General features: G+C 41.3%; 1 protein-coding gene across 1 annotated transcript; it reads left to right on the forward strand.

Moving 5' to 3' along the window:
* Positions 1-261: 261 nt before the first annotated feature.
* On the forward strand, positions 262-26,252 carry LOC140496295 (dynein light chain roadblock-type 2). The gene is made up of 4 exons (XM_072595868.1): positions 262-365; positions 7,557-7,632; positions 17,024-17,191; positions 26,023-26,252. Exons 1-4 carry the CDS (start codon positions 363-365, stop codon positions 26,064-26,066), a joined length of 291 nt encoding a protein of 96 aa, XP_072451969.1. The 5' UTR covers positions 262-362; the 3' UTR covers positions 26,067-26,252.

Raw genomic sequence — 26,252 nt, forward strand, 5'->3', positions numbered from 1 at the left:
ACGCACTACCCTCTGTGTGAAAACGGGCCCCTGTTATATCTTTCCCCCTCTCACCCTAAACCTGTGCCCTCTACGTGCGGGCTCCTCCTCCCCCCCAAGCCGAGGGAAAAGACCTTGTCTATTCATTCCTGTCCGCACCGCTCCTACTTTTATAAACCTCTGCAAGTCCAGGTCGAATTTTGTGAAGCTGCCACTCCCCCCCCCCCCCTTTTTGTTGAGTTCATTGAACCTTTTCCTCAGCGTTGCCTTGACTCCCACCCCCTGGGAAGTATATCCGGGTCACGACGCATTTCCGGTTCCGCCTAGCAACCGGTCGTTGCTGATTTGCGTTTGTCGGTGGCCGGGACCCTCAGACAGAGACGATGGTAAAAGCAAATACACAATAAAGCGGGGTAAAACAGAACCGAGCTGATATGAATGATTATTCAGGGTTTGTTTAAAGAAGTGGCTGTTGGATTTTGGAGGGTGGACTGAAATAGGTTGTTCACTGAATGTCCAGGGCCCGGAGGCGGAGGGGATGGTATTCTCTCAGGGTGTGGTTTATTACTGCTTTTATTTTTATTATTGCCGTTCCTGCAACCCCAACTTGTTCTGTTTGCTCCGTCTAAAGTTCCGGTCTAATTGAAATGATAGCATCTTCTGTTTTGTTCTTCTGCTTTTTAAAAGGTTTCTCTCGGGCCTGTTTGAGACAAAATATACTGCAGATGCTGGAACCCAAAGGAGACAAACAGGAGGCTGGAGGAACATAGCATCATGATGCTGCCTGGCATGCTGTGTTGTTCCCCGCCTCCTGTTTTTCTCTTTCGGGCCTCTGGTTGTTTTGATTTTAATTTAGACATTTTATTATTGCAAAGCCTCTGCCAACCCTTTCTTTTTTAAGAAAAAAGTAGCTGGGAGCCTCTGGAAATGCTCTGTCCAGATCGGTTAATAAAGGACTACCTGTATTTTAAATGCTACAGTGTAATAACTTGGATTCAATTTTATTTTATTGCCATTAAAATTATAGTAGTGGTGGGCTTGTGAGTTATTAGCAGGGTGTTTGGTTTTTAAGTTGGAGAGTAACCCGTGGCAGTGTGGTCATGGATTTTAGCTTTCCAGATATGTTGTGAGTAATGTTAGGGTCACTGCTGATGGGAGCAATTTGAGGTGTTGACACTAAGAGTTACATTGTACATTCACAAACATGATTTTTCCTCAACACTGTTCTGACATCAAGATGCTAAGTAACTCGCCTGAAAGAAAAAAAAATTAAATCACATTGCATATGGAGGTGCAAGGCTAGGCTCCTTCAATGCTGATCATTCTCTGCACCTGTGTTTGCTTGCCTATGTACCTTGATTCTACTGAACTCCAAAGATCTGCTTATCTGCTTGACTATGATCCAACTTAATGTTTACAGCTCTCTGGTATAGGAAATTCCAAAGATTCCAACTCAGTCTTGATTAATTAACTCTTTACCCGGATGTATGTTGCTTTTTTGTCAAATCAAAAGAAACCAGTTCATTCTGTCAACATCTTCCTGTCAAGCATGCTCAGAATCTGTTTCAAGCACCTCTCATCCCTCTAAACTCCAGAGCACATTGACCCATTGTACTCAATCTCTAATCGTTGTGAAGTAAACAATCTCGTGATCTCAATAATTTTATCTTTATTCTTTCATGTTAGTATTGATGGCAAGTTCTGCATTTGTTGCTCATTTGTACTTTACAGTTCTTTCAACTGAGTGGTTTGCTTGACCATTTTGAAAGACCATTTATGAGTCATTGTTACTGTTGACCTGGAGTCACGAGATGGTTGATTTTCCCCTATCTAAAAGGTATTAATGAATCGGATCAGTTTTTATAGCAACTTAGAACTTATCAATTAATAAATCTACTAGCTGCCATGGTGGGGTTTGAACCCTCAATGGTCCTAGAAAATTAATCTGCACCATTTGATAAGTCCAGTGACACTCCCACTATGCAATTCAACTACTAAATTTGGAACTAAAAGTTGTGTAATGGTGACTATGAAATCATTGTCATAAAACCCTGTATGGTTCATGTATGATCATTAGGGAAGAAAGATATGTCATCCTTAACTAGTTTATTAGATTAGATTACCTACAGTGTGGAAACAGGCCCTTTGGCCCACCAAGTCCACACCGACCCGCTGAACTGGGTTGAGCCTAGGTAACTCGAGACTCATGACTCGAGATTCACAGCAATGTAATTGACTCTTAACTGCACTCTGAAATGGCCAAGAGCCGCTCAGTTACATCCAACTGTTCCAAATTCCAGCTAAAAGGTCTGAAAGTCAGTGGACCACCCAGCATGCACTAAGGCACTGGAAAGAATAGCAACAGCCCGTACTAATGTCAGGAACTTGTGCTAAAATTGGGAAATGACTAGTTGAGCAACAGCCTAATACTATCTAAAAATATGGTTCAGTGAATGTGACTATATCCCAGATACCTCCTTCATATCCTCGAGTTTGTTCTGTGCCATTGACAAGACAGATCCACCAGAGATTGCAGAATAGTGGTATATGGAGAGGAGGGAGTTCTCAACATTGCTGTGAGACATCATGGGATTCATGATCATCAAGCCAAACAGGGGTAAGGAAACCTCCTACTGATTACTACCTACTGGCTGTCTCAATTCCCCCCAGTAATACTTACACCCCCAGCCGGTCAATGAATCAATACTCCTCCATGTTGCACACCACTTGAATACAGTGAGAGTGGAAAGGGTACAGAAGGGTGGGGATGGGGAGTTCAAGATTCATCACTAAGTATGGCTCGGTAGCACCACTTTAACTTAATAGTCATGTCCTAAAGGACATCTGCTCGACTTGGTCTGTGAGAGATGGTGAAAAAAACCAACAGATGAAAAAAATGTACTTGAACACGTTTTGACTTCCTCATGAAGTCCTTAGCATCATAAATGCTAGCCTTGAGACAATTTTACACACTGTGATGTAAGGAAACAGCTGGAAACACTGGATACTATAAAGGCCACAGGACCTGGCAAAATTCCAGTCGTAGTACTAGACCAAGCTGTTCCAGGACAGCTACAATACCAGCTATGTGAAAAATTATCCATGAAAATTTGGTCAATTGCTACCCCATCGTTCCACTCTATTTCATCAGCAAAGTCATATTATCAAACAGTGCTATCAAGCACCACTTACTTAACAATAGCCTGCTTGCTTCTCACTTTGGGTTACTTCAGGCCCACTCAGTTCCTGACCTCATTACAGTCCAGGTCCAAAAATGTTGAACTCATGGGAATTGGGAGTGACTGCCCTTTACATTAAGATTGCAGTTCCTGGAGTGCTAAGGATCTCTGCTAAAATTGTGACAAAGGGCATTTCAGGAAAACTGTCCATTAGTTGGATTCATATTTTGCTCAGGGTGCATAGTTGTTGGAGGTCACTCATTTCAACAAAAAGGCATCAGTGATCGAATTTCTATGGATAGTGTCCTTGGCCCAATTAACTTCAGATGCATTTTCATCTGGAGGAGGAGGAGGAGGACCCTTCTAATGGCAGAGTCCAGCATATAAATGAAAGGAGCAAGGATGATGATTTGAAAACCATCTTGAGCCAGAGGGGCTGAATGGATTATCTACCTTAGCCTCTTCATGAGTTGCTGAGCATCTCACATGCCAATTCAGTTCACTCCATGTGATATCAATAAATGACTCAACACATTAGCTCCGGGGAAGCCGAAGGCCCTGACAGCATACTGCCTGTAATGCTAAAGGCCTACATTAATGCAATCTATATTTGTGGTTTGGGGGCAGAGAATTAAACTATTATAGGCATATTTGCAGGTGACACTAAAATTGATATGAAAGTAAGTTTCAATAAAGAAATAAGAAATTTACAAATGGATATGGATAGATTAGGTGAATGGGCCAAAATTTGGCAGATGAAGTTTTGCATGGATAAGTGAGGTTATCCATTTGCATCAGAGGAGAGAAAAGGCAGTTTACTATCTAAATGGAGAGAAACTTCAGAGTGCTTCAGTGCAGAGGGATCGGAGTGTCCTCATGCATGAATCACAGAAAACCAGTAAGCAGGTAATAAGGAAGGCAAATGGAATTTTGGCATTTATTGCTAAAGGAATACCAGGGAATAAAAGCAAGGAAGTGTTGTTGCTACAGCTGTATGAGACACACGTGAGACAGCATCGGGGATATTACATGCAAATTTAGTCCCCTTACTTGAGAAAGGATGTAGCTGTATTGGAGGCACTTCAGACAAAGTTCATTAGATTAATTTTAGCAATGAGTTTGTTTTATTAAGAGAGTTCATATTTGTTCATTCATAAAGTGAAGTTCAGGCTGAGATGAGTTCAGCCATGATTATATTGAATGGTAGAGCAGGATCAAGGATCTGAATTACCAACTTCTGCTCCTCGTTCTTATGTGCTCTACAGCTAACTGCATCCCTACTGAAGTTGTTCCAATATATCTACAGTACTCCTATGTCCCAAACAAAGTGGAATTTTCCCCAGTCATGCTGTGTCCATAAATAGAAGGACAAATCAAATCAGGCCAACACTGCCTTCTCAACAAAGTATTGGATGGTGTTGCCAATAATTCTGTCAACTGCCACTTACTCATTATTGAGCTGCTCAATTTGAGCTCTGGACATCAATACAGCCTTGTTCCAAACACTGATAACAAAGCTGAATTTGAGAGTATTCTTTTTAAGCATTAAGCTTGAGGCTGACCTTCATCAACCTCTGTATTCTGAGGTGCCTAACTAGTCCAATGCTGGATCCACACACACACCACAGGTGTGGCAGACAGCATTTTAAAAGACAGATGGACAGAATGTCTGGGTTTTTCACAGTCCTTCCACTGTTTGCACTTGACCTCAATCGAGGTCTGTCAGAGATGCTCCGAAGTGGTTAGTACCTTTGCAAATGCTTTTTCTCTGTTTTGTGTGGTCTTGGACAAGAGATTCCATTGAGTTGATGGGGATATTGCTTTTTTTCAGGGAGGCTTTGGGCAAATCGTTTGGGTCTTTCTGTTAACAACTTGCTGTAACAAAGCTTGAAGTAGAGAGTTTGTTCTGGGAGCCTTGTGTCAGACCTGTGGGCGACATGGCCCTCCCATTGATCTGATTGACCATGACCAGTGCCTTGATACGCAAGATGTCGGTCTGAAAGAGGACACTGCTATTGGAGTACCTGTCCTGCCATTGCATTTGTAGGTTTTTAAAGAGGCTTCACTGGTTATATTTTACGACGTATAGGGTGTAAGCAGACAGGGATAGAGTCAAGTTCTGAGTTTTGTGAAACAAGCGGTTCAGCTGAGCATGGTTCAGATCAGATAACAACTTACAGTTAACAATGGGGTGCTGGGGGCAAGGGTAATGGGTTAACAAGGTGAAAAAGCATCAATTATATAGAGGCATTTAACAATATTGTATGCATTCAGTATGTAAGGTCAGTTTAACAAGGTGAAAAATTCTCATTATATGAAGCCAGTTATTCATTGTGTAACAGCAGATGACTTAATCTTTACTAGTGATGCTCACTGATTGTAATGGCCACCCAATTAATACGTATGTTGTCTCATCTGGATGCTCATCCCTGTAAAATGACTATGTAATTCATTAAGAAACTGCTATTCCAGAAAAGACCATGAACTCAGGTCCCTGTGCACATGGATGATCATTTTGTCTCCCTCCAGGGCTCGGAATAAAGATGAAGGAGATAAAACTACAATGTCTCTCTGAGCGTTTTGCTTCGACAGAGCGGGAAGGGGGTAATGGGAATGGGATGACATGTAGACCATGAGTTTGTCTTCAAGTTTAAGTCTTCATTGTCTAGTAGCCTGCTGTTGATCTTGATAGTCGGGGAACACTACTGTGTGTTGGGAACAGGCTGGTAGAAGGCCTTTACTTTCTGGATGTTTAGTCTGAGGTTCATTCTTTCATATGTCTTTGAGGGAGTGCAAGAAACAACAATACTTGCTTCTGCATGCATTCAGAGGAAAGCTCATTGTCTGAACAATGCAGCAAAATAACAGAGGTTAAGGAGCCCTTAGTTCTGAGTTGAAGATAGAGGTTTGAGAGCTAAGGCAAGACTGCCTGCCCTTGATATAAAGGTCACATGACCTTGTGTGGCATCAAAAAATTATAGTAAATTTGAAATCACTGGAATCAGTTGGAGTGGGTGAACTTTAATAGAAAGTGCTTATGTCAAACCTAGCACAAAGGAAGATGGTTGTGGTTAATGCAGGTTAATTATATCACCCCAAGGAGTTTCACAGAGTAATAGCGTCGGCCAAACCATGGTCAGTTCCTTCAGCAACGACCTTTCCTTCTTCTGAAGGTCAGAAATGGGAATGTGAAAATATACTATCTTTCCTGATCATCATTGCTGTCTAGGTCGTCATTTATTGCCCAAGCAATTGGGGACAGACATAAATGACTCTCATATTCTATTAATGAGTAAGAAGTGTACAACTTTACAGACTTTGGGACGAATCCTTTCCTTGTATTGTCAGAAATTCTTGCAAGTAGTGAATATATTTTATTCCCTGCAACCTTCTCCACCGTTGTTCTGGGGTCCCATGTTTGAATCCTGTCACGGCAGATGGTGGAATTTAAATTCAATAAATATCTGGAATTAAGGGTCTAATAACCATGAAACCATTGTTGATTGTCAGAAAAACACATCTGATTCATTAATATACTTTAGGAAAAGAGGTCTGGTATCCTTCTCTGGTTTGGCCAACTTGTGACTCCACACCCACAGCAATGTAGTTGACTTAAGTGCAGTTTGGACAGTAAATGATGACCTAGACGGCAATGCTGACATCCCATGACTAAATTTCAAAAAGGTTTTATGATGTACCTAACTAGCTGCTAGCTTAGTGTAGCCTGTAAGTGCCTTGTCACTGCTGTTTTCAGTCAAAGCAGTGCCAGTGGGTGAATGGAGTCAGTGTTCCAAGTAAAATAAAATTTGATCATATTTGAGAAAATTGTTTAAATAAATTCCAAGACTATCAAGCAGTATTAGTGGCACAGGAAGTTAAGTTTAGACCATATAATGTAAATGAGAATATGTGTCGAACTGTTTTGTGATCCATAGTTTTTTGGAGTTATCAATGACCTGGAATTCAATTTTGTGACACCGATATACATGGGCTGTTAATTAGAACATGTGTCCCTCCAAAAGATTCCTATTTTCTCATATGCTTTTTTTCATTATTCTACCAGTCAACACATCAAAATACTTCAGAGGAATTGTGATGTGAGTTTTTATATTCTATCAAATGCTGTCTAGTTTGTAACAATGACAGAAATTGCTGCAGAAACTCAGGTGGTCTAGCAACTTCTGTGTGAAGAAAACAGAGTTACCATTTCAAGCCAGTGACCATTCTTCAGAATAGAAGCGTTCCTCGACTCGAAGTATATACTGTTTTCTCTCCACCGATGCTGCCAGACCAGTTGAGTTTTTTCCAGCAATTTGTTTTTGTTACAGATTTCCACCATCTACAATTTTTTTTGCTTTATTTCTCTATCTTGCATTAATCATCTTTTCTTAATTACAGAGTGAGGTAGAGGAAACTCTGAAGAGGATTCAATCTCACAAAGGTGTGATTGGAACTATAGTTGTGAACTCAGAAGGTATGTTGCCCTTTGTGTCTTAAAGTCTTTCTAAATTACTAGGTTATCTAGACTGAAAACAATGACTCTATGACTCTTAAGATATGCAGACCTGTTTTTTATGATGATGTAATGAGAATTTTTATCCATGGGGAGCTCATATTCACTTTCCTTGGCAAGTTAGTAAGTTTGCAAATGAGATCAAAATTGGAGGTGTATTGGATAGCGAAGATTACAACTGGATCGTGATCAGATGGGCCAATGGGTAGCGAAGTAGCAGATGGACAGTATTTTGTGGGGGGGGGGGCAGGTTGGATGAGGTTGGGGGAGGGCGGGAGAGGAGTTGGATGGGGTTTGGGGGGAAGGGGGTTGGATGGAGTCGGGGAGGGCGGGAGGGTAGTTGGTCGGGGTCTGGGGGTGGGAGGGCGGGAACGGGGTTGGACGGGGTCTGGGGGGGAGGGCGGGAACGGGGTTGGACGGGGTCTGGGGGGGAGGGCGGGAACGGGGTTGGACGGGGTCTGGGGGGGAGGGCGGGAACGGGGTTGGACGGGGTCTGGGGGGGAGGGCGGGAACGGGGTTGGACGGGGTCTGGGGGGGAGGGCGGGAACGGGGTTGGACGGGGTCTGGGGGGGAGGGCGGGAACGGGGTTGGACGGGGTCTGGGGGGGAGGGCGGGAACGGGGTTGGACGGGGTCGGGGGGCGGGGTTGGCTGGGATTGGGCCAACAGTGTTCGGGCCGGCAGTGTTGGATGGGGTTGGTGTGCGGGGGACGGAGGGGTGGGCAAGATTGGGGAACAGGCAGGCAGGGTGAGGTTGGACGGGATTGGAGGGCATCCAAGCGGGGGGGTGGGTTTGGAGGGTGGACGGGGTTGGGGGGGCCGGGGGCCCGTGCATACGCTGTGATGCAGCTTTATCTCCTGAACAGGAAGCAGTATTCACAGCAAACGCCATCCCCCAGTCGAAAGGCATTGAATCGATTATCCAAACGAAATAGTGCTTGTCCATCTAGTTCGGATAATCGAGGTTCCTCTGTATTGAGTACAGGACATTGGTTCAGCCACTGTTGGAATTTTGCGTGCAGTTCTGGTCTCCTTCCTATTGGAAAGATGTTGTGAAACTTGAAAGGGTTCAGAAAAGATTTACAAGAATGTTGCCAGGTTTGGAGAATTTGAGCTATAGGGAGAGGGTAGGGCTAGGGCTGTTTTCCCTGGCGTGTTGGAGGGTGAGGGTGACCTTGTAGAGGGGCATGGATAGGATAAATAGACAAAGTATTTTCCCTAGTGTGGGGGAGTCCAGAACTAGAGGGCATAGGTTTAGGGTGAGAGGGGAAAGATACAAAAGAGACCTAAGGGGCAATTTTATCATGCAGAGGGTGGTATTTACATGGAATAAGCTGCCAGAGGAAGTGGTGAAGGCTAGTACAATTGCAACATTTAAAAGGCATTTGGATGGGTATATGTACAGGAAGGGTTTGGAGGGATATGGCCCAGGTGCTGGCTGGTGGGACGATATTGGGTTGGGATATCTGGTCGGCATGGACGAGTTGGACCAAAAGGTCTGTTTTCATGCTGTATATCTCTGTGACTCAGTAAATGACACATTTGGACATGCACTTGTAGTGAGTTATCAATTCTGCCAGTGTGGTAAGAGAAAGTTGAGTCTTAAAAATATGTAGCTAGGAGACCTTTTGACCAATCACAACTCTTTGATTGGAGCTATTTGAATAATTTCTCTCCTCTGCTCTTTTCCCATAACCCTAACATATTTTATCCTTCAAGTATTTGCTAAATTGTCCTACAAATTTTACGATTGAATCTTTGTCAATACTCTTTGAAGCAGAGCAATTCAGAATACAGGCGTTTTTTGTTTAAATTACTGTAAATCTGTCTTCTAGTTACTGATTCTTTTCCCATCAGGAACATTGTCTTCTCATTTACTGTAGCAAATTTAGTCATGCTTTTGAACATTTATCAAATCTCCTCTGAATCATTTCTGCTGTAAGTAAAACAGGCCCAACTTCTCCTCGCTGTCATATAACCAAAGTCCTTTATTTCTGGTACCATATAAATAAATCCCTTCAACATCCTCCCCAAAATGCTGAATCTAATGGTGCAGATACTGGAAATGGATTTATATATTGAATTTTAGAATTCAATTAATACGCTACCATCATAAAAGCTCTTTCTTTATTCTTTTAATTTTGAAAGTAGGATGGTTGTTATTTTAAGTGGACTTAGGCTCTCTATAGACAGGTCATTAGCAATGTCTAAATAATCATAAATAAATCTTGTACCTTGATGTTGACAAACCTTTGATAATAACTCGTCTTTTGAAGAGAGGATATTTAAAATCCATGTTGCAGACCGTGGTGAACCAGGCTGCAAGGGAAGAACTTCATATTGGTCAGAGAACTCTTATTTTTATACATTTATCCACAGAAGTGGGCTAACACATGTAATTTCCAATATTATTGTATTAATTTGTGAATGGAAGTACCCCCAAATGCAACATTCTTTTGCCTGTGATAAAAACATCATCTTTCAAATTGAATCAAATTCTGATTAAGGGAATAACCAACACCAGTAACACTGTAACTAACTATGCCAGACCTGTATTTGTAAATTAGTTTTTTAGTTGTTTTCAGCATTTTGCCAACATCAAGGTACAAGATTTCTTCATGTTTGTTTAGACATTGCCAATGAACTGTCTATAGAGAGCCCAAGACCACTTAAAATAACAAGCATCCTACTTCCAAAATCAAAAGAATGAAGAAAGAACTTTTATGATGGTAGCATATTAATTTGAATTCTAGAAACCAATATGAGTCCATTTCCAGATCTACATCATCCAATTTAATTCTGAATTTTAGAAAAATGTCAGTGTTTTGGGGAGGATGTTGAAGGAATTTATTTATATGGTACCAGAAATAAAGGACTTTGGTTATATGACTGTGTGGAGAAGTTGGACCTGTTTTGCTTACAGCAGAAATGGTTCAGAGGAGATTTGATAAATGTTAACTTGCAGATGGGATTCATTTTGTGTGGGAGTGATGCAGCTGGAAGGGAAAGAGTGGACAGATATGGATGAGGTGCATCATGGAGTTCTTCACAAAAAGCTGTTGGCGTACAGGTGCAGTTTTGTATATCAGCTGTATTTGTGACCTCTTTCTCTGCAGTGTGTTCAAACTTGAATTAAGTTCCTTTAGCTTTCATTATGTCATTTAGATTCAAATCCAGTTTCAAGGTGAAGCAGCAGTATGTTATCCCATTGTCATTGATTGTAATGTTAGCAACACTGTTGAACATTAATATGGAATTCTTTCGGCCTAGTGTCTGATAAGAACATAAGAAATAGGAGTAGAGCCCATAACCCCATCAGTCTGCTCTGCTGTTCACTATGACTTTGGCTGATCTCCGTTCCACTTTCCTCGCCCTCTTCTTGTGTCTCTTGAAGATGAAGCAAACAGAGCTCTTGCTGTAATAAACCTGTGCAACTTGGAAAGCCTGCCAACCTTAATTTTTCTGGCCAAAGGAAAAGTCTTCCTATTTGTTATTGTTGAGCTGTTGGGATATTTTGGAATTACTACAATGCTCTAGTAATAAACTACTGAGATTTTATAACAAAGCTTCAAGTTGAACCAATTAATAGTTAAATAATATGAAGCATTGCAACTAATTCCTTTCCCACCCATTCCCTTTCACCGCAATTTTTCTACCTTTAGTTGGTGCTTACATTTGAACTACACTATGTAGAAATGGTCTAACACATATCCACAAGGTACAACCTCTTGTCTCCATGTAGGGCAGCAGTGGCTTCAACTAAATTTGAGATTTATCTACATCTATGTGGCTAAACATCACTTGTTTGGAATGTAGAAGTGATGGAAAAAGCAGAGGAAAGCAAAAATTGAAATATGTTAACAGTGAAATGTTAAGGAGATTATAGCAGGACACTGAAAATCTTGTGAAATTAGGCGATGTCAATAAAAGAGAAATTGTATTTGACTAATTTATTGGAATTTTAGGAAGTAACAAGTAACGTGGAGAAAAGGCAACCTGTGGAAATGTATACTTAGATTTCCAGAAAGCATTTGACAAGGTACCATGTCAAAGATTACTGCACCAAATAAGAACTCATGGTATAGTGTCTGACACGTTAGCATGGATATGTGAGATAACAGGAAGGAGTAAGTTGGCATAAATGGGCAAATTTGGGGTTGGCAAGATTTAACAAATGATATGAGACAGGAATTATATTACAATTTATCGCAATAACTTGGACAAAGAAACCAAAAATCTGGCTGCTGAATTTGCTAATGACAAAAAGATAGGTAGGAAATTACATTGTGAAGAGGTCAGAAGGGATCGACAAAGAGATACATGTATGTGGCTAAAATATCCAATGGAGCATAAGTAGGAAAATAGAAATTTGTCCACTTGGACAAGAAGAATAGGATGTCTTAGCGTCTCTCGCCCGTAGGTGTTCAAAGTTTGGGAGAAGATTTGTAGCTCGGGTGCTCGTTGTTGTGGTTCTGTTCGCCGAGCTGGGAATTTGACTTGCAAATGTTTCGTCCCCTGTCTACGTGGCATCCTCAGTGCTTGGGAGCCTCCTGTGAAGAAGAATAGAAAATCAGCATTATATTAAATGAAGACAGACTGCAGAACCTATAATGCAGAGAGACTTTGGTGCCCTAATACAAGCAACCTTAGTATGTAGGTACCCCCCCCCCCCAAGGGTGATTAGGAATGCAAATGGAATGTTGTTTATTGCAAAGAGAAAGCAGTATAAAAGTAGGAAGGTCTTGCTAGTTTTACAGGGTAAGATCGCATCTGGTATACTGTGTTTAGTTTTGGTCTCCATTTTTTTTTAAAAAAAGGAACAGTTGTGAAAAGGTTTACTTCTTTAGATTTCCAAGATGAGGAGCTAGTGGACTGATTCTCCCATGTGAAATTATTGAACAGGGCAGAAGTTTTCAGGTGGTTTACTTGAAACAGGTGAGATACTGAGGTTTTTGACAGAAACCATGTTAAGAGGGTGTTTTCTCTTCAGGGAGAAACTAGAACTAGAGATTACTATTTAAAAATAAGGGGCATCCATTTAAGACAAAAATGAAGGGACCTTCTTTCTTTTCTCTCCTTGAGTGATAAGTCTTTGGAAATCATTTCCCCAGAAAGCAACGGGAGCATGATCATTTGAGTGTTTGATAGATTCTTAACTGACATGGGAGTCGAAAGGAGATCAGGAAAATGGAGTTGAGGCCTTAATCAGATTTAACACGATCCTATCGAATGATGGAACAGGATTGAAGGGCCAAATGGCCTTGTGTTCCTAATTCAGATGTTTATAAATCTGAAAAGGAGCAATTAAATTCTTAAACAAAAAATGGCAAGCACTTGCTAATGGAATAATAAGCGGTTTATGTGTGTTTCTTAGTATCAAGTTGTGAGCCTAAATGTTTTGGGAGTGAGTAGAAGTGATGAAACAGGTTAAGTTAGGCTCAAAGAAGTATAATCATTGGAGCATGACAGCCAGTAATCCCAATGCTTTTTTTTACTTAATTTAATTTGCAAATCCACAATCTGCACATAAGAGGGAGCTGAAAGTCTTTATTTACCTTTATTGAGTGTTTTCTTTTTGTTTTCACTCTGCCTTGACATTTTGTGCTTGAGCGAAGGTTATTAAATATTTCTGCCTTAGCTGCATCAATCGCACTTAGTTCGTTACTCTTTCCAACCATGTGAACGTGAACATGTACACTGCATGTACTTAGGGTCATAGAGATGTACAGCACAGAAACTTTGTGTATCATTGCTGCAGTGAGAGGGAGGTTAAGCGCATATATTTGATCCTTATAGATAGAGTACCAACAGTCAGCTCTATGCTGTGTGCATGCCCAAGATAACTGATTGGCTGAGACAGTGTGAGGGAATCTAATTGGCCTCTTAATCCTACAGTAATCAGCAGTTTTTGGAACATTGTACAGGGTCCAAAACATTGTACAGGTAGCAAAAACAAAAATTTGTTGGAGAAGCTCAGCACTGTCTGGCACGTATGTGGGGAGAAAGCAAAATTAACGTTTTGAGTCCAGTGACTCCTCAGAAACAAGATATTAAGTTGAACTCTCAGTAAGACTGGATTTAGCAATCTTTAACCTTAATTTCTTTGATGCATCTACATCGTGATGACATTAGTGGTTGTATTCTCCTGCTTTCTCTACCCGTTGCGCTTTCTGTCCCCATCACGCTTGTGCTATCTGACTTTTTCATATCAGCTCAAGATGAGTAGCAAAACTACGGCATACCAATTGCATTACAGTGTAGTCTATAGTGAGCACAACAGATTATGATTGAAGAAAATAAGATGAGTTAAAAATCAAAACTCTGAATAATTACACTTATACAATGCAAGGTGATTTACTTAGATTAGTTAGTGTGGAAACAGGCCCTTCGGTCCAGCAAGTCCACACCAACCTCCAAAGAGTAACCCACCCAGACCCATTCCCCTACATTTACCCCTTCACCTAACACTATGGGCAATTTAGCATGGCCAATTCACCTAACCTGCACATTTTTGGACTGTGAGGGAAACCGGAGCACCTGGAGGAAACCCATGTAGACAAGAGGGGGAATGTGCAAACTCCACACAGACAGTTGCCTGAGGAGGGAATTGAACCCAGGTCTCTGGCGCTGTGAGGCAGCAGTGCTAACCACCGTGCCACCCACCTAACCTGCACATTTATACAACCACTTTTGCTCAAACAAAGAACCCTATTGTGGATGTCTCTGTGTATATCATCCTGTTTCCATGAATCAGGAATAATGGAATGAAAGTCTACCAGCACCGTTTAACACTTGAGGACCTTTTGGATAAGTTATCCTTCCCACATTCATAGTTGCCCTCTCAGAGGAGAGAGTGTATCTTGAAAAGGAGCTAAAAATCAGAGGGTAAGGGATTGTTGGTAGTGAAAATCAGAGAATTGGTCAGAAGTGGAAACACAGGCTGTGAATATAATGAGATTGAGTTATTGTCCTTTGTGTGGGTATAAATGCATATTTATGTGGAGAGAAAGGTGCAATTCTTGGACAGGATCACTGTTTTGGTTTTGCAACTTCAAAATCTCACATGTAGAGAGCTCTCAATTTTTAATTTTAGGGTAAGTCAGATACCTGGAGGAACATATTTTATTCACATACAGCAGATGGCCAGTTTGCAGGCAATGGTTTTATGCTGAAATTTTAAAAATTAGAACTTGATTTTAATAGTAATCTACTGTTTCGGATGATTTTAAGCCCTGTAATATTTAGGATAATATTCTAAATTGTCTTTTTTTAATGCGTAGTGTGATCACATGCTACATTAATTGGTGCTTTAGTAGCTAGTTCCCATGTGTCTGTGATTTGCTGAATAAATGGGAATTAGTGCAATCAAATTTAGTGATGGTTCTAACATTAAATTGTCCTTGTTCTGAATATAGTATTTCCGAAGAGATTGCACGTAGAATGATGAAGGCAGCATTTTATTAAACTACAGAATTTATTGAGCCATTTTTCTACACTTGCCTGTAAATGGCCTTGCAATAGTAGCTGCATTTCGTTCCTTCATGTCATCCCAAAACACTCCAGCTAACAGAAGCAGGAAAGTAGTTAATGAGGTAAAGATGGAAGCTCTACAAACATACATTTGGCCACCTTGCTTCTCGGAGTGAAAAAAATAATTGAACTAACAGTTGTGGTTTAACATTAGCTTTTGATTTTTTTTTAATGGAGTCAGGGTGTCACTTTAAAGGCTAGCATTTATTGCCAATCTCATGTTGAACTTAAGATGGTGATGGGGAGCTACATTCTTGAACCATTGTAGTTCATGTGGTATAGGTATACCCACAGAGCTGTTTAGGAAAGGTGTTCCAAGATTTTAATTCAGCCACAGCGAAGGAATGCAATATGGTTCCAAGTCAGGATGGTGAAAGTTTTGGAAAGGAACCTATGTGTGTGCCTGCTGACTTGGGAAAGTGCTGTGAAGGAGCCTTTCCATTTGCCTTTCAAGTTCTGATTGATCTCTTATTCATTTCGAACTATTTTCTGCTCGACTTTTATTGTTTGCGTTCTTTAAAACTCGCTGAGAGAAATTTTAACAATTGTCTGTCATCAGCAACAGAAAATGGTTCGAGCAAAGCATATGGATTATTTACTTTTTTTTGTTCCTTGAAGTGCCTTGTACAACTGTTCAATAAGCAATGTATGATCATTGTATGCACTCATATCACCTCCTCCATTGTGTTTGCTTAAGTGTTTCTAAAATTAATTCAAAGGATGTGGGCATAACAGACAAGGCCAACATTTATTGCCCATTCTTAAATACGCTTGATGTAAGGGTGCTGGTGTTGCACTGGGATGGACAGAATCAGAAGTCACACGACACCAGGTTATATGCCAGCAAGTTTGTTTGAAGTCATAAGCTTTTGGAGCGCTGCTCCTCCATCAAGTGCTTCACCTGGCAAAGGAGCAGCTCTCTGAAAGCTTGTGATTTCAAATAAACCTGTTGGACAATAACCTGTTGGAGTGTGACTTCATGAGACATTAAATACACTTGAGAGGCGTATGGTCAGCCAATCTTTGAGCCACTTTTTTTTATAATCGCACTTGTCATACAGTTCCATCGACCTTTTCAGAAGACTGTTAGGAAACAATCACATCACCGTGGGTCAGGAGTCTTTTGTAGGCTAGACCAGGAAGGATGGCAGATGTCCTTCTGTGAAGAGCATGTGTGAGCTTACAGGTATTTGTGACAGTCCAATAGTTTCCTGGTCACCACCATTAGTGCTAACTTTCACTTCAATTGATTTGACTGAATTTAAATTCTGCAGTTACTTTGATAGAATTTGAACTAATACCCTTAAATCATTGGAGTATTAGTCAAGAAATCACAGCATTGCTGTGCCTTCCTACATATTACAAGGCTTGTTTTCTTATTATCATGACAAAGGCTTTGCCCATGGCTTCAGTTTTTTGTCATTGGTGTGGTGGAAGAAATGCTGTAAAAGATGCAGCAGCATTTTTGCCCACATATGAAAAGAACTACAATCAATGTTGCTTTCCATTATAATTGTGTTATGGGAAAATCAACAAATTGTTGAGATTCACAGTGTTCCATAAATGAAATTGACTGGTCAAGTAAACCAAACTGTGTAGGATTGGCAACTTCAGGAGGGATCTGGATATGCAAATTGTTAGATCTTTAATTGCTTACAGGCCCCTTTTTTGATTGCATAATCCACATTAATGCTTAACTCTATTTTCCTGATGCTGATGCTATTCCATTTAACACCAGAAAAAAGTCTTTGTTTTTGATTCGAGTGAAATATGAAATCAATTTAGAAAGCTATATAATTGTTTTTTGTATGTTTTCATTTATAGGAATTCCAATAAGGACAACCCTGGATAACTCCACCACAGTGCAATATGCAGGCCTGTTCCATCAACTTGCCATGAAAGCCAGAAGCACTGTCCGAGATATTGATCCACAGAATGATTTGACTTTCTTACGGGTCCGATCAAAAAAACATGAGATAATGGTTGCTCCAGGTAAAGCTGTTTGATTGTCAGAGTGAAATTGGTTATTTCCTTGAGTGGAGATCCACATTCAGAGCACTGTATCTTTGGGTAAAATTGCCAAAGGGGGCAGTTTTAGGTGAAGTCTGGACAGGAATTTCGTTCCTACTTCTCACTAGGACACAATCTTGCTTCTTCTCTTCTCTCCCCCCCCACCAACCCCTCCATATGTCTTATTTTTACAAAATGTATTTTCTAGCTGGTGGCAAAGAGCTTTTCTCATTGACTCAACGTGATTCAAAAGAGTTAGTGAATTAGTCAGGATAACATTTTGATTCCATGAATCAGTGTCAAGTGATATAAAAATATTTTCAAATCAGCAGTGAGAAATCAATTTGAGAATCACTTGATTCTCTTTGACACACCCCAAACATATCAACTTAAAAAAAAAGGGGCAGTGTTGGACCACCATTTGAAATGTCTGAAGTGAGTAGAGGAAATAGCTTATTCATGCAATTCCTTGATGGTTTTATGAAGCAATATTGGCATGGATATATGGGAGAATTTCAGCTGAAATGATACATTCTCCGGACAGACCAACAGTAAGAAAGGGGCAAACTTAAAACTCAATGGGTCTAGCAGCATCTGTGGAGACAAAAATATTGTTAATATTTCAAGTCCAAATGCTCCTTTTCAGGTCATTCAATGCAAATGTTAACTGTATTTCTGTCTCCACAGATTCTGAGTTTGTCCAGCTCCTACTATTTTTAATTCCGATCATCACCATCTGCAGTATTTTGTTTTTATAAGAGACAAAATTATTTTAAAATAAGAAATTTAAAAATCCTCACCAAAGCAGAATATATTTTATACATTTCTATAAATGTATTACATCACACTGTGCAATAATGTGTTTTATTTTGGGCTGTAATTATTTGGACCTTGATATATTTTCTTGCTAAAAGGCAAGATGCTTCTTCGGGTGAACTATTAAAGTTGATTGCCTGTTATAATGTTCCTCATTAAGTCTAATATTTATAACAGTTTTTCTGTAAGTATAATGTGTGCTATGTGACTAACTTTAGAATATTCATTTAAGCCAAGAAGATCAGACTAACTCATTACTTCAGCACTGCACTCAGAGATTATTGGGCCTTGATTACTAATGAAGTAAATTGTGCTTTACAGTTTTCTAGTCAGTGTGCTGTGAATAAGTGGCCATTTATCAAATTTATCAGCATTGAGACTTTTTAAAAATTTGCTATTTTAGAAACTAAGAAATTTCAATTTTTCTGGTAAATTGGTGCAAATGTGCATTGGGAAGAATAGCATGCTAAAATAGTATGCTGTACCTTTAACTTAATTGTGCTGAGCAAACTGCTGGTGAAATCTGGTGTCTACTCACATGGAGTTTAAACAGTGAAATACACAAGTTGTTATCAGTGATTCTATGCTTCTCTAAGGAGAGAACCTTCAGTGATGGAGTAAACTCAAATTGATGTAGTGGTGTGAACTTGAGCTGATTAGCCACTTAGGAATTAAAATTGACAGTCTTAGAACTTGTTTGAAGAGGCAATATTTAATACAGATAAGATACTTTTTATTCATTCAGTGGATGTGGGTGTCACTGGCCAGGCTAATATTAGTGTGCATCTTCTTGAGAAGATGTTACCTTCTTGAATTTCTACAGTCCTTATTTTATATGAAATAAATATGCTCAATAAAGTAAAAATCCAGGTATCACATTTTATCAACCTTTTCACATTTTTCAATTTTTAATTTTTTTTCATATTTTGTTCACACCTGTGACTTGTTCCTTTTTTTTCCATGAGCTGGCATTGCTTAAAGAGAGAGCCTGTGAAAGAAACCAGAAATGTCTATTGCACTGTTGGCCCCATAATAGTATGCTTTATAGATAATGGAGTCCAGAGGTAGACAACAAAAATTAGTCATTGAAAACCCATCCGTAACTTCACCAGATGGAACCTTTATCCACTCCAGTGAGTGTAGAGAAAGAGGCTGTAGTTTGAAATGAACAATTGTGTTTGAGCAGACTATGTTTTAGTATAGAGTGAATTGGCTGATGAAGTGTTTAGCCATGATCTATGTCCTGTTCAGTCTTGTCAGTGGCAGCATTTCATGCACAACGGTCATTTTGTCAGACAATGGTAACACCCAAACCCAACAGAAGACTACATTCACCAGATCAGCAATGTCATGTTCCAAGGGGGTGAGTTTGTCAAACTTGAGATCTTCACAGTAAAGGAAGACACTTATCAAATTTCTTGGAATTGCCAACTTCCCCATAGTTTTGGGGAACCCATTTCCTATTGAAGGCACCCAATAATACATCTGTTACGTACGCAACCAGGAAGGATTTGTTTTATTAAATATGATACCCCTTTGTGATGTTTGGCCATGGATTCTAAGTTCAGTGCTGAATCTCTGGCTGACGGCAGAGTATGACCAGTAATGAAGCACCAGAAAAATATAGTCATTGTTAGTGCTGAAATCAACTTCTAGAGGTACTGCAGCTGTTTGAAATTCCTCAGTACCCATCAGTTCAGACCTATCCACCACATTTCCTTCCATAGCCTCTGTGGTAACTGCTAGATAAAGACAATGATACGTGTCTCACACAGAGCCAAGGGGTGCAGGAAAAGACGAGGTGATGCCCTGTGATTTTTCACAGTTCAGCATTTTCACTCACCATCTGCCCAATCTTATATTAGGAACCCTGTGGGTAGAGAAGTGATTATGTATTTTCCTCTTCTCTTTATCTGAGTGTGCCTTGTCTTCTTTCTCCAGTTAGACACCTTTCTTCCTCCTCTGGCTCACCGATCATGTTACCTTGCTCTGCACTTTGAACAAAATATCCTGTTCGGGAATAGCTCAGCAGGTCTGGCAGCATCTGTGGAGAGACATCATACTTAACGTTTTGGGTCACTCAACTCAATATGTTAACTCTGGTTTCTTTTCACAGATGCTGCCAGACCTGCTGACCTCTTCCAGCAATTACTGTATTTGTTTCTGATTTACAATGTCCACGGTTCTCTTGGTCTTTACACCCTCTTCATGTTCTGTTTCAACTACTGCACCTGTTGACGTCTCCATCAGCAGTGTATGTATCCAAAGCCAGCAGTTCAGGCAGCATCCAAGGAGCTTCGAATTCGACGTTTCGGGCAAAAGCCCTTCATCAGGAATAAAGGCAGTGAGCCTGAAGTGTGGAGAGAGAAGCTCTACACATACACCAGATCCCAGTTCCCAGCCCTGCCGAGTTTTCACCATCCCCCCCAGACCACCCCCTCACTGAGGAAGAACGATCAGTCCTCAGCAAAGGACTCACCTTCATCCCCCTCCGTCCATGCATCAATGAATTTAGTACACGCCGTGACGTCGAACAATTCTTCCGTCGCCTCCGCCTCAGAGCTTACTTTCACAATCAGGACTCCCGCCCACCTTCCGAGGACCCCTTCGCCCACCTCCAACACACTGCATCCACCTGGACACCCCGCGCTGGCCTATTACCTGCCCTCGACCTCTTCATTTCCAACTGCCGACGGGACATTAACCGCCTCAACCTGTCATCCCCCCTCCCCCACTCCAACCTCTCCCCTCACAACGCGCAGCCCTCCAATCCCTCTGCTCCAATCCCAACCTCACCATCAAGCCAGCGGATAAAGGGGGCGCAGTGGTAGTCTGACGCACTGACCTCTACACTGCTGAAGCCAAACGTCAACTCGAGGACACCTCTTCCTACTGCCCCCTTGACCATGACCCCACCCCCCATCACCAAACCATCATCTCCCAGACCATATAGAACCTCATTACCTGAGGAGACCTCCCACCCACAGCTTCCAACCTCATAGTCCGGGAACCCCGCACTGTCCGGTTCTACCTCCTTCCCAAGATCCACAAGCCTGACCACCCTGGCCGACCCATTGTCTCAGCATGTTTCTGCCCCACTGAACTCATCTCTACCTACCTCGACACTGTCCTATCCCCCCCCCCAGTCCAGGAACTCCCCACATACATTCAAGACACCACCCACGCCCTCCACCTCCTCCAAGACTTCCATTACCCCGGCCCCCAACGCCTCATCTTCACTATGGATATCCAATCCCTCTACACCTCCATCCGCCATGACCAGGGCCTCCAAGCCCTCCGTTTTTTTCCGCTCCAGACGTCCCCAACAGTACCCTTCCACCGACATTCTCATTCCTTTGGCCGAACTGGTCCTCACCCTTAACAATTTCTCCTTTGAATCCTCCCACTTCCTCCAGACCAAAGGGGTAGCCATGGGCACACGTATGGGCCCCAGCTATGCCTGTCTTTTTGTTGGCTACGTAGAGCAGTTGATCTTCCATAATTACACCGGCACCACTCCCCACCTCTTCTTCCGCTACATTGATGACTGCATTGGCGCCACCTCATGTTCCCATGAGGAGGTTGAGCAATTCATCAACTTCACCAACACATTCCACCCTGACCTTAAATTTACCTGGACCATCTCTGACACCTCCCTCCCCTTCCTGGACCTCTCCATCTCCATTAATGACGACCGACTTGACACTGACATTTTTTACAAACCCACCGACTCGCATAGCTACCTGGATTACACCTCTTCCCACCCTACCTCTTGCAAAAATGCCATTACATATTCCCAATTCCTCCGCCTCCGCCGGATCTGCTCCCAGGAGGACCAGTTCCACCACAGAACACACCAGATTGCCTCCTTCTTTAGAGACCGCAATTTCCCTTCCCACGTGGTTAAAGATGCCCTCCAACGCATTTCGTCTACATCCCACACCTCCGCCCTCAGACCCCACCCTGCCAACCGTAACAAGGACAGAACGCCCCTGGTGCTCACCTGCCACCCTACCAACCTTCGCATAAACCAAATCATCCGCCGACATTTCCGCCACCTCCAAACAGACCCCACCACCAGGGATATATTTCCCTCCCCACCCTTTTCCGCCTTCCGCAAAGGCCGTTCTCTCCATAACTACCTGGTCAGGTCCACGCCCCCCTACAACCCACCCTCCCATCCTGGCACTTTCCCCTGCCACCGCAGGAACTGTAAAACCTGCGCCCACACCACCTCCCTCACCTCTATCCTAGGCCCTAAAGGAGCCTTCCACATCCATCAAAGTTTTACCTGCACATCCACTAATATCATTTATTGTATCCGTTGCTCCCGATGCGTTCTCCTCTACATTGGGGAGACTGGGCGCCTCCCAGCAGAGCGCTTTAGGGAACATCTCCGGGACACCCGCACCAATCAACCACACCGTCCCGTGGCCCAACATTTCAACTCCCCCTCCCACTCTGCCGAGGACATGGAGGTCCTGGGCCTCCTTCACCGCCGCTCCCTCACCACCAGACACCTGGAGGAAGAACGCCTCATCTTCCGTCTCAGAACACTTCAACCCCAGGGCATCAATGTGGACTTCAACAGTTTCCTCATTTCCCCTTCCCCCACCTCACCCTAGTTCCAAACTTCCAGCTCAGCACTGTCCCCATGACTTGACCGGACTTATCCTACCTGCCTATCTCCTTTTCCGCCTAGCCACTCCACACTCTCCTCCCTGACCTATCACCTTCATCCCTTCCCCCACTCACCCATTGTACTCTATGCTACTTTCTCCCCACCCCCACCCTGTTCTAGCTTATCTCTCCACGCTTCAGGCTCACTGCCTTTATTCCTGATGAAGGGCTTTTGCCCGAAACGTCGATTTCAAAGCTCCTTGATGCTGCCTGAACTGCTGTGCTCTTCCGGCACCACTAATCCAGAATCTGGTTTCCACATCTGCAGTCATTGTTTTTACTCCAAAGCCAGCAGTCCACTGAAGAAAGGAAGAAATTTATATTCGGGAAGGGTGTTCATGTGGCATTTAACAGGAGCTTCCATGCTGTTTGTGCATCCTCATCATTTTTACCTATTCAAACTTTTTTTAAACATGCAGCTGACCATAAGCACCTCTTCTCCTTCCAATGTCTGCTTTGACAGCAGGCTATCAAAAGACAATTAGGAACTGTCTCGGAGTTTCTTTGAAGCTAGCTAACCTCCTATGGTGAGATAACACCGCAACCACTCATGGACAACTCTCATAAACTAAATGGCATTTTACTCTACACAGACATGGAAAATCAATATTAGTTTGTGCTTATTTGTTGGTTTGACAGACACTACTGAGGTGCCTTGGAGACAGGGCATGATTCACTAATTGTAATTTCACACCTCTAATCTGTGAAAGGTCTTTGAGTTGTTAACAAGGCCTGTCCACAAAGGCAATTGAATTTTACAACCAGTTTACTTTAGTTTGAATTCTGACTACCCCACTCATAAACAATGCTCTTCACTATTCATTGTAGCAGTGATTTTAAAAAAATAAAACTGTAAATCTAACATTTCAAATAATTGTACAAATCTTACCAGATCAGTTTCAATCTTCGTTTTCTTATATTGCTAAATGCATCATGCAACAAACTATAAGCAGTCAGGTGCTGAGCTGCTACTCTTCTACCAAAATAACTTTTCATGATGTCCTAGGCTTCTTGTTCTTCAGAAACCCCAATACCAAGTCTCCATCTCCAGCATAACCAAAGTTTTGATACCTCGTATGCTTTTATTTTTCTTTCAGGTGAATGATTAGCTTTATAAAATAATTATTTCCTTTGGATACCTTTTGAAAACAATTTTTGCTACTTTCATCTTTATTCAATAAATGATTTAATTTTTTTCTTTAAACAATGCATACCTCTCAAGAATCCTGAATTTGTGGGCATGTCTTATTTTCCTGTCTGTCTTCAGGTTATATGGCTACATTGGTCTGACACTTCCAAGAACTTTAAGGAAGGCTGTTCAGCTTGATGTTAAAGAATTCACACACACACTTGTTTTTTTCCTTTTATCACAAGGATAACTAGAGTTTACTGATTTGGAGATGCCGGTGTTGGACTGGGGTGTACAAAGTTAAAAATCACACGACGCCAGGTTATAGTCCAACAGGTTTAATTGGAAGCACACTAACTTTCGGAGCATCGCTCCTTCATCAGGTGGTAGTGGGGTGCTCAATCCTAACACACAGAATTTATAGCAAACATTTACAGTGTGGTGTAACTGAAATTATATATTGAAAAATTGATTGTCTGTTAAGCCTTTCATCTGTTAGAGTACCATGACAGTTTCACTTCGTTCATGTGTAAATCACAAAACCTTTTTTAAAAAAGGTGCCTTCTCAGGTTAGCTAACCTGAGAACGCAACTTTTAAAAACAAAAGTTTTTGATTTACACATGAACGAAGTGAAACTGTCATGGTATTCTAACAGATGAAAGGCTTAACAGACAATCAATTTTTCAATATATAATTTCAGTTACACCACACTGTAAATGTTTGCTATAAATTCTGTGTGTTAGGATTGAGCCCCCCACTACCACCTGATGAAGGAGCGATGCTCCGAAAGTTAGTGTGCTTCCAATTAAACCTGTTGGACTATAACCTGGCGTCGTGTGATTTTTAACTAGAGTTTACTGGGCAGTTTTCTTTGACATCATTGGCAGCATTTGCCACCAATCGCAAAATTTAGCCATTTTTAATTTAAAGGACAATTCGTGCATTTCATTTCGATTGTAGTCAATTTCTTAAATAATTTGTGAAAGAACTCTCAACATAATCCATCATTATTTATTAAAGTACTAGTAATTGTATAAGAGTACTTATTCAACAGGGTAACAGGAGTTTGTATCTGGATTTACCATCAGTTTTAACTGTGGTTGTGAATGTTTTTGTTATCACAAGTAAATCTGCTGTGAAATTGCTCAGGAATGGTTCAAATTTAAATTACTTGGAGTGTCATAATTTATAAAGTAACACTCTGTCACATATCTTCTGCAATCATGCAAGGTTTCTCTCTTATTTAAAAAAAAAAGTCTTTACATTATAAAAAGCTTAATATGGATGCAGGGGATGGACTGCAAGGCTAAATGGAGTTTGCGTAGAATCCCTCCTTCCCTCCCCCCACCTTTTCTCAGTCCCAACCCTCAGACTCAGCACCGCCTTCTTGACCTGCAATCTTCTTCCCGACCTCTCTGCCCCCACCCCCTCTCCGGCCTATCACCCTCACCTTAACCTCCTTCCACCTATCGTATTCCCAACGCCCCTCCCCCAAGTCCCTCCTTCCTACCTTTTATCTTAGCCTGCTTGGCACACCCTCCTCATTCCCGAAGAAGGGCTTATGCCCGAAACGTCGATTCTCCTGTTCCTTGGATGCTGCCTGACCTGCTGCGCTTTTCCAGCAACACATTTTTAAGCTTTGCATAGAATCAGACTACAAGGAGCACCTTTTAACAGCCATCTGACATTCTGAATTAATTTTCAATTTGAAATCTTTTTCCTGCTACCTGACTGACGAAATAGTGTTTGAGTTTAACATGCAGAATTGTGCATTTAATTTGTTTTTGCTCTGAGAACATGTCACGGATTGGATGCAGATATGTATGGACTCAGTGTTCTTATTACCCAATGACATTCATAATAGTGAAGCAATTTAACCTACAGTTGGTTAAGCAAAATTCTATGCTTCAAATCAATAGTAAATGTGGCAAATGATAAATTTCATGAAGATCTCTACAGTTTTGCAACTACAAATAGAATGGTTCTCAAAATACATTTTTCAAACTGAAAGAAAAATTCTGATTTGCTGTGACATGTAATCAGATGAGATGTTGGAGTTTAATTTTTCTTTCTTTTCAATGTTCAAACTTGATACTTAAGCATGTAGAAAATATTGAGATTATAAATTGTATAGTTGCAAGAAGACTTTAATTCTGAATTGACTTGTTCTTTTCATTTCCCTTACAGATAAAGAATACCTTTTAATTGTCATCCAGAATCCAAGTGAATGAATTCAGTGCACATATCTGAAAGACATCGAGAGAAATATTCAGCTGAAGACTACCAGAAACGCGTTAAATAAATTAATCTATGACAGTATGAGGGACCAGTCATGGTTATGATTCAAAATTATTCTTAATGCATTTTTATTTTATTTTCTAAAACACTTTCAAAATAAATAGCTCTGTTACATCTCA

This window comes from Chiloscyllium punctatum, chromosome 26 (genome assembly GCF_047496795.1).
Source record: "Chiloscyllium punctatum isolate Juve2018m chromosome 26, sChiPun1.3, whole genome shotgun sequence".
NCBI classification, from domain to species: domain Eukaryota; kingdom Metazoa; phylum Chordata; class Chondrichthyes; order Orectolobiformes; family Hemiscylliidae; genus Chiloscyllium; species Chiloscyllium punctatum.